The sequence below is a fragment of the Bos mutus genome, chromosome 2, assembly GCF_027580195.1.
Source record: "Bos mutus isolate GX-2022 chromosome 2, NWIPB_WYAK_1.1, whole genome shotgun sequence".
NCBI classification, from domain to species: domain Eukaryota; kingdom Metazoa; phylum Chordata; class Mammalia; order Artiodactyla; family Bovidae; genus Bos; species Bos mutus.
In genome coordinates this window covers 42074092-42090053 of record NC_091618.1, presented here as the reverse complement: position 1 = coordinate 42090053, position 15962 = coordinate 42074092, and the positions used below count along the sequence as shown (strand labels likewise).

Below are 15962 nucleotides of genomic sequence, written 5' to 3'. Positions count from 1 at the left end.
TCTAGGCAGATATAGATCTTTCACTTTTAGCCCACAATCCTTTCATATTCTCTGAGCCCAGGTCTTCAGATCTATCCCCATCCTTTCTTGAGCCCTTCTTTCACCTCCTGGGCCAGCATTGTCTTACTTTTCTCCTCCTGTACTCAATGCACCTTATTTGCCCAGCTGTATGTGGTTGCCTTCTTTCCCCTTTAGTGGAGAACACCTCCTGACACCATCATATCACCGTCATCCACTAAGATGCCACAGTGACTTGTCCATTTTAACATGTAACTGGGAATTTAGGAGATCCAATCTGACACTTTCCAGATTAAATGTCAAATTTTCAAAATTCAGATGGGTTTGGAATACACTGAGCTGTATTTTACTGCTCTCATTCCCGGTAGTCTACACGGTACACTGATTAGCAGTAGCATTTTGTAATATCACTAAAGGCTTTAGTGCTGTGGAGTTCTGCCAGTAATGGTGTTTAATTCACTTATATGTGCCAATTCGTCTCTGTCAGGAGCCTATTAATTTCACTATTTTACTCTGTCCCTAGTCTCTGTATAATGAAACACAATGATCCCCATTTGTGTAACCAAAAACTTAGAGTCTCTTATAAATTATCTCTGATACCACTGCTTTTAGTGACCAGAAAGCCTCTGTATTTCTTTTTCATAGTTAAATCAATTTTTGCAAGCGCTTTTCTTTAGAAGAATACACTAAAAATCAAAGGCACCAAATAAGAAAGTCACAGACAAAGTATAAGATTCTGATGGGCTCTTTGACATGCATCCCTTTCCCAAGGTAGGCTTCTAGAATATTACACCAAAGATGGACTGTTCCCATGAACACAGCCCATTTATAGAGAAGAAATGTTAATAAAAATCAGCCTCTGACTCTGCAATCAGCCTAGTCATCAACAGACAAAATGTTTAAATAACTATAGCATTGCTATAAAAGTAAAGGTGGTGTTGTTTAGTTGTTAAGTCGTGTCCGACTCTTTTGCAACCCCATGGACTGCAATCCACCAGCTCCTGTGTCCGTGGGATTTCCCAGGCAAAAATACTGGAGTGGGTTGCCATTGCCTTTTCCAGGAGACACTGTAACAAATAAAATGTTAGTCATTCAGTCATGTCTGATTCCTTGTGAACTCATGGATTGTAGCCAGCCAGGCTTCTCTGTCCATGAGATTTTCCAGTGAAGAATACTGAAATGGGTTGCCATTCCCTTTGCCAGGGGACATTCCCAACCCAGGAATTGAACCTGAATCTCCCACATTGCAGGCCAATTCTTTATCGTCAGAGCCACTAGGGAAGCATATGTAACCAATAAAAGTCAGAAATATAAAATGAATCCTGTGGAGTTTGCTATTAGCACTTCTGCATGATGTGATCTTCAGTATCCAGAAAAGTGGCAGTTAAATAACTGACAAGAAGTAATTAACATGGATTCAGGAGAGTCTATCATTGTATAAGCATTTAAACTCACATATATCTTGTTCTACATTTTTTAGGATTGGAGCAAAACATCAGGAGCTAAGGGAAAAGCAGGCAAGAAGTCTTATTGATTATGCTACTGGTGCAATTGGGTCACTGCATGATATGGACGATGATGAAGTGGACCCCAACTATGCCAGAGTGAACCACTTCCGGGAACCATGTACATCAGCAAATGTCTACAGGTCTCCATCTCCACCTCGGGCTGGACCACTGGGCTACCCTCGAGATGGCCGTCCACTGTCTCCAGAGAGAGACCACTTGGAGAGTCTCTATGCCAAGGTCAACAAGCCATACCATCCACCAGTGCCAGCTGACAGGTAATGTAACTTATTGAAAGATGAATGTGGTTTTAATTCAGTAAGTTTCAAATCATCTCCACTGCTAAAGCAGATAAAAATATATCCTTCAACCTATTAAAACTGAAATGACATAGTACCCTTGACAAGTGCTATGCTTTGACCTACCCATAGGGTATCAGCCATCAAAAATAAAACAATTGCCAGTTATAAGGTGGCATGAATGAATAGCAGTAGTTGAGTTCATGAGGCAACAGGGAGCAATTTTTGAAGGAATGCTATAACAGAGAACTAGTGATGAAAACTTTGAAGGCATGTTATCCTTTCTCCTAAGAGTCCTACTATAAAAGACGGATTCTAGAAGATGGCATGACTCTTGAAGGTGAGGGATCAGAGAAGAAAGTGTTGATTTCTAAGTCGGTGTAATTGTAGATAACCTCTGAATTGCAGAAGACTTTGAAAAGATTGAGATTTTCTACTGAAGGCATGTGTGATCCTGTATAGATATTCCTGGGTGATCAGAGGTAGAAAAGGAGATAATCTTCGCAAAAGGAGTTTGATGAAGTAGAGGAAGATAAGAGGTGACAAGGCCAAGGATCTTAAGGTTTAGCAGCTGAGGAAAGAGATAATAGGACCATCTGTCAGTACAATCAAAGTAGGTAGGGAGCAGGATGATTCCAACCCCACCTCCTGCCAGAAGCAAAATGCCTCATTTCTTGAAAGGCTGGTATAAGAGAGTGTTAGTCAATATACATTGTTAGGTGACCCTTGGAATTACACACACAAGGAATGAGTTGACTGACCTTGGTTTAATCTGCTGTAACTTGAAGTCTGGAGGGAGGAGGTATGTGTGTGGTGGGGGAGGGGGGTGGCTGGGTGGCAAGCACAAAGAACTCTCATTCTAGATGAAAAAAAAAAGACTTGTTTTCCAGATTCCCTTTGGTCCTGACAACCACCCAGTCCCTATTAGTAACCAGCTTTTGTGTGATAGCATGATATATTGTATATGTTTACCGTTTACATTTCCCCAGCTGGGTGATATTATGCACTTTCAATTAGGTTGGGGAGAGGAAGGAAAATCATGGTGTTTTTATGCAGACTGTAAAGTGCAGCTTCACAAGACTGATTACCTTTCAGAGCCTTTCCAATAACCAAGTGGGAAGGAAGGAGCAATTTTTAATCCTTACTGTCAAGCTTCCAGGTTGATAGTATTAAAGAAAGATGGTCAAGTTTTTCTTTGGGATAAAATGAAAATATAAATTCCTGTGACTGTGTGAGAGGGTGTGAGACAGCCATAACAAAACTGTTAATTCAAAGGACTGATTAAGAGCTGGTCTTTTTCTCCCAAGCCTTTATAAAGGGTTGAATTTTTATCACATAAATGATGGTACCAAGCATGAGTCTCTTCTGGCCCAGACAAAAGCCAATCTTACCTTCTCTGAATCAGATAGGTCTTCATTGCAAACCCATTGACAAGTGCCCTCTGCTAGAATTCCAGTGCACAACTGTTTCTATGAACCTCCAAAGCCAATGTTTCTGATTCTAATTCCATGAAAATAAATACTAAGCATTCTAATTAAAAAAATTTATTGTTCAAATGCATGTGAAAAGGTCTGGGTTAAGCCATATTGAATAGGTTTTCTTACTTCTGTCTTCTTATCCACAATAACTAACATACCTTGTAAGTTTCTAAGAGGAGCATACACAGTTAGCACTTCTACTCAAATTTTGTCACCGAAGGCTTATTTTTCTTTCTAGATCATATGGCTATTCTTTGGAACACTGGGAGACTCTACCTGATACTAATTTTCACCCATGTAGATTTGACCTGGACAGAAATTTCTTAGGATAATTGTAACTGTAGCCACTATAGAATGATATTAGGAAAAAAAAAAAAAATATATATATATATATTTTTTTATTATTACTACATAGCCCAGACATGTGTAAAGAATATTCTTTCCTTTGGCTCTAACCTCTCTGTATTAATAAATGATCTAAAGTTCTTTAGGTGTAGTTTTAGACAGTTGTCATATTTTGGGGTAGCATATCAAAGTGTAACTATGCTCAGAATTATCTTTATTCTCTTCTTATCTTTAACCATATTTAAGATTTGTTCTGCTCCTTGTTCTTTAAATCTTAAGCAGTTTTTGCCTCAGCACATAATAAGCATTCAATAATGTTAGCTATCATCATCATCATTATTACTTGTTTTTATCAATGAAATTCTGAACTCTCCAACATGCCTGGGTCCTAGTAAGTCTAAGAAAGTTGCTGTGGCAATAGTGCTCATAGGCAGGAACTCTGAGCTCTAACCCTATCTTATTTACAGTTAGAGACCGGTCATTCATTTAGTCATCTATCCAGTCTTTCAGTCACTCAGTGAGTATTTGTGTTCTAGCTACTGTTTCAAGCTCTAGGAATGTTACAACGATGACTAAGAGGTGGTTCCATTCCAGAGAAAATTATATTCTAGGGAGGAGATCGACACATATAGAAATAGATAATTACAATTTAACGTAAACAGAAGAAAAAGACGCTTTTCTAACTCTGCTGCTCACGAAAGGTCTCCAAAAGGAAATAATATCTGAACTGGTTCTGGAAAGATTCATACAAATTGATCAGATACAGAAGAAAGATTGTTTTCCTTATAGACAAGTTAGCATGCACAGGGGTGAAGTGACCGGAAAGAACAGGGCACTTTAGGGAAGCTCAGAACATGGAGAGTGGATGGGAAGGAAAATGACAGAAGATGAATCTGGAAAGCAGATTGGAGCCAGGCTGTGCATGAATAGGTTCCATCCTGTATTCACACCTTATGATTGGTAGTAGCTGTCTGCAGATCTATGGTAAGAAGGGTTCTGAGGTTATGCTTGAAAAGTGCTGCCTTCCCTGGGCTACAGAAGAATGAGCAGTAGTATGTGGGTAGTGGGGAATCCTGTGTACAATGGGAACCATCAAAATGCCATAACTGGAGAATGAGCTAATAGATCTGTATTTGGAGGAAATAGCTCTGCCAGTTTGGTGGCAGACAAACAGGAAGATGGTTAGATGGTTAGACAAATTAAGATATGATTACAGTAGTGAGAGATGGCAAGAGTCTGGATTAAGAGAGTAGCACTGAAGACGGGAGAAAATAAAAAGCAGCCAAAAAACCGAAGCTTACAACTAGGAGACAGTTGTTTAGCAGAGACCAGAGGTAAGATCAACCTACCTAGACACAGCATCTAAACCTCACTTTTAGCCCTTCAGATCTTTGACATGGCTGCTATCACCTTCATTCACAAATATTTGTCGAACTCAAAACATGAGGCAGGCTCTGTGCTCAGAGCTGGCTTTACAAGGATGAAGAAAACAAGCACATAACCTTGAAAAGTATAGTCATTTCTTCAATATAAACTCCTTTGGCTATTTTAGTCTTATAATGCACATCTTTAGCCTTCTTAGTAGCCATATTCTGCCTACACTCAAGTCTCCTGAACTTATAACTGCCAACTGCCCTCTGTTGAGGATGCCATGCACAGTTGGGTACTGTGTTTCAGATACGGCCAGGAAAACACAGAAATCTTTGGGACTCTTAGATCCTTTGGTCTTAGTCCTTTACACTTGTTAATGCAGCCTAAACTTTTTTTATTAGCTGTCATTATTGGCTATATTGCACCAAGTTAAATATTTGCTTGTTGGGTTGGCCAATTTTTGTAGCCAATAAAGATATTTTAAAGTATTGATTTTTGTCCTCCAGTATATTAGCTAGCCTTGCTAGGTTTATACTATTCTCATATTTAATCAGTGTGGACTCCTGTATGTCATTGATAGGATCATTGATCAATGTCAAGTATAATCCCTGCAACTCATCACCTGAGACCTCCATTAATCAATGCTCTTTCGTATGTTCAGTTAACTATTAATCCAGTCTACTGTTTATCTGGTGTGCATTCTTGGTTCATCCATGAACATCATGGAAGACTGTCAGATATCTTACTGATACTAATGTACACTGTTTTTGCAAGAACCCTTGATTTACCAATCTAGTAGCCCTGACAAGAAAGGAAATTAATTGTTCTTGGTAAATCCTAGAGACAAATTTTTTCCTCTTCCAGGTTAGTGTCCATTTAGACTTAATTATGCAATAGAAAATTTGCTGTGGGCCACGTGATCAGTTCAGTTCAGTCGCTCAGTCGTGTCTGACTCTTTGCGACCCCATGAATCACAGCACGCCAGGCCTCCCTGTCCATCAGTATCTCCCAGAGTTCACTCAAACTCACGTCCATCAAGTCGGTGATGCCATCCAGCCATCTCATCCCCTATCGTCCCCTTTTCCTCCTGCCCCCAATCCCTCCCAGCATCAGAGTATTTTCCAATGAGTCAACTCTTTGCATGAGGTGGCCAAAGTATTGGAGTTTCAGCTTTAACATCAGTCCTTCCAAAGAAATCCCAGGGCTGATCTCCTTCAGAATGGACTGGTTGGATCTCCTTGCAGTCCAAGGGACTCTCAAGAGTCTTCTCCAACACCACAGTTCAAAAGCATCAATTCTTCGGCACTCAGCCTTCTTCACAGTCCAACTCTCACATCCATACATGAACCAGGTACTTAATATCTATTTGTTAAATACGTATTTGTTGACGGATAATATTGCAGCTGTGAAATTAAATTGACAATGCACAGTTCCTCAATATTCCAGTTAAATGACCTTGATTCCCCAGCAGATCTTCATCAATTTCTGTATGAAATTTTATTGAGCATCTGTTGTATTCTATAGGTCATACAAAGAAGTTTAGAGACTATCTTTGCCCTAAAGAAACTAAGTCTAAAAGCTGAAGCTGTCTCATAAATAAATAATTATATTAGCTTCTCTGGGGACTAAGATGGTAAAGAATCCACCTGCAACGTGAGAAACTTGGGTTCAATCCCTGAGTTGGGAAGATGCCCTGGAGGAGGGCATGGCAACCCACTCCAATATTCTTGTCTGGAGAATCACCGTGGACAGAGGAGCCTGGCTGCAGACCATGGAGTAACAAAGAGTTGGACACAACTGAACGACTAAGCATAGCACAAGCACAGTACATATTCTATTAGGGTCTTCCCTGGTGGCTCAGATGGTTAAGCATCTACCTGCAATGTAGGAGACTGAGGTTCGATCCCTGGGTCAGGAAGATACCTTGGAGAAGGGAATAGCAACCCGCTCCAGTATTCTTGCCTGGAAAATTCTGTGGGCACGGGAGCCTGGCAGGCTCCAGTTGTGACCCCAGTTTATGGGGTCACAAAGAGTTGGACATGACTGAGTGACTAACACTCCTTTTATAGAGATGGGAATACTAGACCACCTGACCTGCCTCTTGAGAAACCTATATGCAGGTCAGGAAGCAACATTTAGAACTGGACATGAAACAACAGACTGGTTCCAAATAGGAAAAGGAGTACGTCAAGGCTGTATATTGTCACCCTGCTTATTTAACTTCTATGCAGAGTACATCATGAGAAACGCTGGACTGGAAGAAGCACAAGCTGGAATCAAGATTGCTGGGAGAAATATCAATAACCTCAGATATGCAGATGACACCACCTTTATGGCAGAAAGTGAAGAGGAACTCAAAAGCCTCTTGATGAAAGTGAAAGTGGAGAGTGAAAAAGTTGGCTTAAAGCTCAACATTCAGAAAACGAAGATCATGGCATCTGGTCCCATCACTTCATGGGAAATAGATGGGGAAACAGTGGAAACAGTGTCAAACTTTATTTTGGGGGGCTCCAAAATCACTGCAGATGGTGAATGCAGCCATGAAATTAAAAGACGCTTACTCCTTGGAAGAAAAGTTATGACCAACCTAGATAGCATATTGAAAAGCAGAGACAATCACTTTGCCAACAAAGGTCCGTCTAGTCAAGACTATGGTTTTTCCTGTGGTCATGTATGGATGTGAGAGTTGCACTGTGAAGAAAGCTGAGCGCCGAAGAATTTATGCTTTTGAAGTGTGGTGTTGGAGAAGACTCTTGAGAGTCCCTTGGACTGCAAGGAGATCCAACCAGTCCATTCTGAAGGAGATCAGCCCTGGGATTTCTTTGGAAGGAATGATGCTAAAGCTGAAACTCCAGTACTTTGGCCACCTCATGCAAAGAGTTGACTCATTGGAAAAGACTCTGATGCTGGGAGGGATTGGGGGCAGGAGGAGAAAGGGACGACAGAGGATGAGATGGCTGGATGGCATCACTGACTCAATGGACGTGAGTCTGAGTGAACTCCGGGGGTTGGTGATGGACAGGGAGGCCTGGCGTGCTTCGATTCATGGGGTCGCAAAGAGTCGGACACGACTGAGTGACTGAACTGAACTGATGTATAGGATATATTATAAAAAATCATATGAAAATGCATATGCATTCAATTTGGCAAAGACCTAAGGCTATGGATTGGTCTTTCTAGCACCTTGTTTCAAATATGTTAATTTTTCAAAGGCTCATTTTCCTCACTGTAAATGGAAACAAAGGTATACACTGTTTCCTATTCATTGTTTGTGAATTAGATGAAATTATCCCAGTGCCTGGTACAATAAATGTTGACTATATTTAGGAATGTTATTATACTATATTACTGTATAATATAGTATTATACAGTAATTTTTACTGTATAATAATTTTGAACTGTATTTTACATTATTGGGCTATATATCAACAAGTTTATTGAATTAAATATAACTATTTAGGAGGGTTGTTGATTATATCTGGCTATTGACTCTTCAAAGTCATAGATTTGGAAAACTGTTAAATTCCATAGTCACGTGGTCAATGGTTAATTCCTAATTTCAGTCCGAACTCCTGCTGGCATGTTTCAGTCATCAAAAACAAAAAGTAGATGCAGTTATAAAGAGTGTGAGGAGAAAAGACAAAAAACTAGAAAACAGTTAAGATTCTCTTAGCTCAGTCTTATCACCAGCATAAGTGAAGAATGTACTTAGCTACTTTTATTACACAATTTAGCTACTATATCAGCTGTTAAATATCATGACTCATCAGATGTTCCTAGGCTTCCCTGGTGACTCAGATGGTAAAAAATCTCCCTGCAATGGGAGAGACTCAGGTTCACTCCCTGGGTCAGGAAGATCCCCTGGAGAAGGTAATGGCTTCCCAGTCCAGTATTCTTGCCTGGAGAATTCCATGGACAGAGAAGCCTGGTGGACTATAGTCCATGGGATCACAAAGAAACTGAGCGACTAACACATACGTTAGATGTCCCAAAGTTTGTCATCAGAACTAATGCTATCTTCCTTACCCCGTTATTCCTATGTTCATTTGGTTCAAAGTTGGGCTCAACATTGTCCACAGAATGGAGTAGCTGAATTTCTAGGGGCCTCAGAAGAGCTGTCAATAGCAATAGTGGATCCAGTCAGATCCTGTTTGGCTGTAAACAATAGAAAACCCAACTGATACATTTGTCTCAACTTTTAAAGAATGTAGGTGGTCCTGGCCCTCATAAAGTAGCCTGTTTTCATTTTTTTTTTTTTCTCCAATAGTTAGGTCTTTTTCTCATGTTGCCTCATAATTCTCAGATGGCTGTTGCAGCTCCAGACTTTATGTCCACTCTCCAAGAAGAAAGTACAGAAAAGGTATAAATGGCCAATGAAATGAGCCAGTCAGGTTCATCCCTTTGAAAATATTTCCCAAAAGACCCCAACAAATTCTCATTGTCAAAACCTGTGTTTATAAGTCTTTGAAGTTGCAACATGGTACTAAGAAATATTGTTTCATATTTCCAGTAAGCAAAGGGAGAAAGGAGTTTTAGTGGCTTTTAGGGAATCACTCCATGGAAACCACCACAGATTACCTCTAGATTATTTCTTTTCTTTTGTTTTTTTTTTACTTCTCTTTAATAACGCAAAAGTTATAGATTGCTGCTGCATAGCACTCTGTTCAAATATATTCTTTCTTTAAGTGAAGTCTAGTTGAGTTACAATGTTGTGCTAATTGCTGCTATACAGCAAAATTACTCACTGTATAACCCCCCCCAAAAAAATATTTTCATTAACTCCTCCTGGGAGGCTATTCTTATTATGTAGGTCCTCCTTTATAGCTGAGACAGACAGATCTCAGTCTGAATAACTTCTAATACCACTGAAGTAAAGCAAGGGGGGACATACACTCTTAGTTTCCTGGAAAACTAAAAACATACAGAAAAAGTCTGTTTGGGGAAATTCTAAGATAAGGATGATGAAATATAGAAAAAGTATTAACCGGAAAGCTTCCTGGCCAGCTATGAACTTTTCTTGCGCTCCTGGGACAATGAGGGATCATTGATGTCTCTTCCCCAAACAGTTTCTTGATATCAGAGGATTAATATTTCCCTGAGTCGCAGCTGTATCATGCACAATTGTTACCTCTGTTGATGTTTGTCCCCAGTCTTTCTCTCATGATTTTTCCTGTTAAATTTGCTTTCATTTCACTGCTTTTTTTTTTTCTCTCACTTCTGTTCACAGCTTTGTGAGGCTGTGTGTAGGGATTTGAACAGTGAACACAGTAGATTACTTGGAGATGTGCTTTTTAGTTTCTGCAAACAGAGCCAAATCAGTTTGGGAATCCCAGTGATAAATGCCATATCCATAGAGAGTTAAAATTCATCAGTTGAGCAAAGTAATCAGATTTTTTTCTTAAAACATATTACCATCAATTTTTAAGTGACTTTTAAAGAATAATGAGAAATCTCTTAATGAAAGAATCTATGGCCAGATAAGTGCTAATAGTAACTGATATACCATTAACTCTACTTTGCTCTATCCCCTCTCTTTCAAACTTGATGTCCTCATTAATTTTTTTTTTTTTTTCCATCTCTGAGAGCCCTACTCTTGGGACTCTGCTAGACTTATGTCTGCCTAAGTTGTCAGCTTCCAGGAGTGACAAATGTAGACAACATTCCCCTTTATTATGCATGAGCTAGGCAAGGAAACTTGGTACTCAGTGCCCATCCATTTCCAAGACCTCCACCTCCGTGCCATCCTCAATCACTGCTCGTAAGGGAGCACATTTGAGGAATGCTTGGCAAAGGGCTACTCTGATTTCTTAAGGCTGTCATGTAAGCACTGACTTGACTGCTTTTCAAACAAATGTCCTGATCCTTAAGATATATTCATCTGATTTATCCTGTTTACTAAGAGAGATGTGAGGGAATATACATAATTTTTAGACGTATAGATAACACAAATAGAATAGATAGAATTCAGAATCGTCTGTCCTCTGAAGGGATGCAGCTGACACATTAGTAATAGTGATGTGCTACGAGGAGGGTGGGCCAAAGGGGCTATAGAAGCCCCAAGAGAAGGGCACTGAGTGCAGATCTGGGTGGTCAAAGAAGGCTCCTTGGAATCTATATTGTGACCTAAAGAACAGGTAGAAATTAATCCGGCAAGCAGAAGAGCATACACAAAAGTCCAGTGAGAAGACGTGGTACATTTAGGGAACCGCATGTATCAGAAGAGCTAGAGTGTGGTATGTAAATTAGACTGCTGCTGCTGCTGCTATGTTGCTTCAGTCGTGTCCGACTCTGTGCGACCCCATAGACGGCAGCCCACCAGGCTCCCCGTCCCTGGGATTCTCCAGGCAAGAACACTGGAGTGGGTTGCCATTTCCTTCTCCAATGCATGAAAGTGAAAGGGAAGTCCCTCAGTCGTGTCCGACTCTAGCGACCCCATGGACTGCAGCCTGCCAGGCTCCTCCATCCATGGGATTTTCCAGGCAAGAGTACTGGAGTGGGGTGCCATTGCCTTCTCTGAAATTAGGGTGAGCTAGAGGAAAAAGATGCAGGTGAACTCAGGCCATGTTGTTAAAGGCCATATAATCTGAGATGTAGCATTTAGACTCAAGAGCTACAAGCAACCCTTGAAATGGAGATGGCTTGTTCATATTTATATTTTGAAAGATAACAGGAATTCTGTAGAGTAGGTATCTCTTTCAAGTGTGAAACTAGCAGCTCAGAGAAATTAAGAAACTTACCTGTAGTATTATGGGTTATACATTGACAGAGCTAGGATCCCAGCTCAGTTCTGACTCCAACATCCATTCATGAGCTTCCTGCTATGCTAGGGATTTTCAAACTGCAGGATGTAACCTGTTTGTACACCTTGAAATCAATTTAGTGGAATCAGGCAACATTTTTTTTTAAGAAAATAGGATTGACAAGAATAGAAAAGAGCATCATAGATTGTAGTAATAATTATTTCATAATTTCTTTAAGTTATATATGTGTGTAAATGCATATGAAAGTGAAAGTGTTAGTCGCTCAGTCATGTCCGGCTCTTTGCGACCCCATGGAACGTAACCAGGCTGCTCTGTCTATGGACTTCACCAGGCGAGAATACTGGAGTGGGTTGCCATTCCCTTCTCCAGGGGATCTTCCCAACCCAGGGATTGAACCCAGGTCTCCTGCATTGCAGGGAGATTCTTTCAACTCTGAGCCATATGTATACAGGGGATGTATGTGGGTGAATACTGGGACATGATGCAAAATACACTTATCACTGTAGATTGATGTTTAAAAGGCTGGAATTCACTAAACATGCAAAGAGCATTCATGTAGCTCCTCACCTGCCAGACACCCTGCCATCCTTCTCTCCCTCATTTATTCATTCCGTTAAAAAATATTAGATGTCCCATAGGTGCAAAACATCCTGCTCAAAGGTATGGAGGAACAAAGACGTATCAGAAGCCTTAGGTTTTGACCTACTTCTCTGCAGTAGTGCTAGATTTGTGTTGATTTACCACACTTAGCCCAAGCCTCTTGTGACCTGTGGTTTGCATTAATCTTTTAGGCGAAGCCACATACCTTTTCATTATATAATCTTTGCTGATGCTAGAGACAGAGTCTTCTTCATAATTTCTGTATTTAATGCAGTGAGTAATCAAGAATAGGCCATTGTTAGGTCAATTGCTTTCCTGTATTTATCCTTTCAAACAATAAATAATCAGTGGGATGAGAAAGCACAGTAAAAGCTAGTTTTAATGTTAGTACTTGTAAGTGTCCAACATCTTAAAGAGATGTTTTAATATTTATACGTGGTGGAACACTCTCCTCTCTGGAGAGCTGACTGGGAATTGATATGAACCCAGACAGAAATAAAATTCAAGAGCCATTGTTTTGCACAGATTTTCAATCACACCTGAGCAGCACTCTGGATTCCCTCAAACTTGGCCATTACTCGCCCTCTGATTTTCCCAATTGCCAAGACCTCTGAGCACAAGCCTAGGGGGAAGATTCTCTTCAGTGCAGATGGAGTAGATTTTCTATGTTAAGGTCAGTAGCTAGACTGGGCCCAAGCCATGCCCATTCTTAGAGCAAAGCCTGGTTGAATATCCTTATACCACTCCTTTTTTTCCTCATTTATATATTTTTATTTGGAAATGTTTATATCAGTACAGTTGTATATCTCCTTTTTATCTTTTTTCTGGTGTAGTATCCTCACCTATAGAATGAGCATGATTGCAGTACCTACATAACGCTGTTGTTACAAGAATTGAACTGAGTTTATACATGAACACAAAATAAAACAGAAATCAGCATCTGGCAGTTAATAAGGATCATTAAAGTTTAAGCTAATATTATATTTGTTATTATCTGGGCATTTATACCATTCTGCAGTTGAGTATTATTAATCCCCTAGGAATGAATTAAAATTGAGTGGAGGGCTCCAAATGTTCTTACTTCTGCATTTAGTAAATTTCTTTTCAGCTTCGGTGAACAGTTCTTGCCAGCATGACCTCATGTAGTTTTGTTTGCCTTTTTCATAACCATATGCTTATATTTATTATGTATAGCCATATTTGCATGTAGTTAGGATTACTTTTTAACTTTTTATTTTGAACTTTTTTTAAAGTAACAGGAAGTTAAAATATAGTTCAGAGAAGTCTCTTGTACCCTTGACCCAGTTTTCTCCAGTGGCTTCATCTTACATAACAATATGAAAATCAAGAGTTTGATGTTGGTACTATGTGTGTGTGTGGGTCTATTAATTTTACCACACATGTAACTACTTCTGTAATCAAGATGCAGAACTAATTCATCAACACAAAGTGATCCTTCTTGCTACCCCTTAATAGTTATACATCCTTCCCTCTGCCATCCCCAACCCCTGGAAGTCATTAATCTGTTTTGCATCTCTATAATTCTGTCATTTCTAGAATAATGAATAAATGGAATCACATAAATGGGGAAGTTCATGACTTTTTGAGATTGGCTGTTTTCACACAATTCTGGGAGATGGTGGAGGACAGAAGAGCCTGCTGTGCTCTTTGTGTCCATGGAGTCACAAAGAGTCAGACACAACCTAGCAACTTGTGGTCCATTCAAGTTGTTGTGGGTATCAGTAGTTCATTCCTTTTCATTGCTGAGTCTGTGCAATGGATGTACCACAATTAGTTTAATCATTCACCTAGTGAGGGACATTTTAGTTACTTCCAATATGGTAATAGAGCCTCAGTGAAAAATCACCAATAGATTTTTTGTGAGAACATTAGGTTTTCGTTCTTCCTTTCCAGTCTGCAAGTTTCTAACTTTATTTTCTTATCATGTCTTATTACAATGACTAGAACTTCCAGTTCTGTGTTGAACAGCAATGGCAAAAGTGAACTCCTTGACTTGTTCCTCATCTTGGCAAAGTGTTCAATCTTTCAACATTAAGTATCATGTTAGCTTAGTTTTTTATAGATGTCTTTATCAAGTTGAGGAAGTTCTCCTTCATTCCTAGTTTTCTGAGGGTTTGGTTTGTTGTTTTTTTTTTATCATAAATGGGTATTGTGGTTTGGGTAGTATTTTTTATTTTTTTCTGTTTCAGTTGATATGATATTATGACTGTTTTCTCTAGCATGTTAATTCATTGGCTTGCATTTATTACTTTTCAAACAGAGAATCACTTTGCATCCTGGAGTAAAACCCATGTGGTCATGGTATCTAATTCTTTTCATATATTACTAAGTTTTATTCGGTAATATTTCTATAAGAATTTTTGCATTTTATTCATGAGGGATATTGGTCTGTAGTTTTGGAGTGTTTTCATACTTTCATTGGGTCTGGTATCATGGTCATACCAGTTTCATTGAATGGGTAAAGAAGTGTACTTCTTTTTCTGGAAGAAATTATATAGAAATGATGTTAATTCTCCTTTAAACATTTGGTTTCAGAATTCTCCAGCAAAACCATCTGGACCTAAAAATTTGGGGGAGGTTTATAATTATGAATTCACTGTCTTGATAATTATAAGGCTGTTCTAATTATATCACGTGAGTTGTTATAATTCTTACTTTTCTAGGAGTTGGCTGTTTGAATTGTCAAAGTTACATATATGGAGTTGTTTGTAGTATTCTGTTTTATTCTATTGATAGTATATTTCCTTATTGAACAACAGAGTCAGTAGTAATATCCTCTGTTTCATTGCTTATTTTAGTATCTTTTATTTTTTCTTTGTCAGTCTGATTGGAAGTTTGTTAATTTTATTGATTTTTCAAAAGATTGATTGAGGGTAGGAGGAGAAGGGGACGACAGAGGATGAGATGGTTGGATGGCATCACTGACTCAACGGACATGGGTTTGGGTGGACTCCAGGAGTTGGTGATGGACAGGGAGGCCTGGCATGCTGCAGTTCATGGGGTTGCAAAGAGTCAGACACGATTGAGCGACTAAACTGACTGACTGAGCTATTTTATTTTATTTCCTCTATTACTTTTCTGTTTTAAATTTCATTGATTTATGTTCTTCATTATATCTTTTCTTCTGCTTAATTTATGTTTTTTTTTTCTCTCTCTCTCTCCCTTTTTCCTAATATTTTGCAGTGGGATCTTAGATTATTTGAGACTTTTTTTTTCTTTTCTAGTGCAAGCATTTAATTCTATAAAATTCCCTCTCAGCATTTCCTTGACTATATCTTATAAATTTTGATATATTGCATTTTCATTCTCATTCAGTTCATTTACTTTTTTCAATTTCCTTTGAGACTTTCTCTTTGATCCATGGATTATTTAGAAGTATATTTTCTAGTTTCCAACATTAGGAGATTTTCCTATTGTCTTTCTACTCTTAATATCTACTTTTACTCTTTGATCAGAGAACATGCTCTGTAGAGTTTTTACTTTCTGTTTTAAAGTTAAAATTAGCCTCCTAATTGTAGATTTATATTCTTGTCAATTTTTGCTTTATGCACTTCGAAGCTTGTT

General features: G+C 39.0%; 1 protein-coding gene across 1 annotated transcript in view; it reads left to right on the top strand.

The window, feature by feature from the left end:
• PARD3B (par-3 family cell polarity regulator beta) overlaps positions 1–15962 on the top strand; it is a 1148960-nt gene that overhangs the window by 961776 nt on the left and 171222 nt on the right. The window contains exon 20 of the mRNA XM_070387813.1: positions 1499–1801. Coding sequence (XP_070243914.1) covers positions 1499–1801 — 303 coding nt within the window. The remainder of the gene's footprint in view (positions 1–1498; positions 1802–15962) is intronic.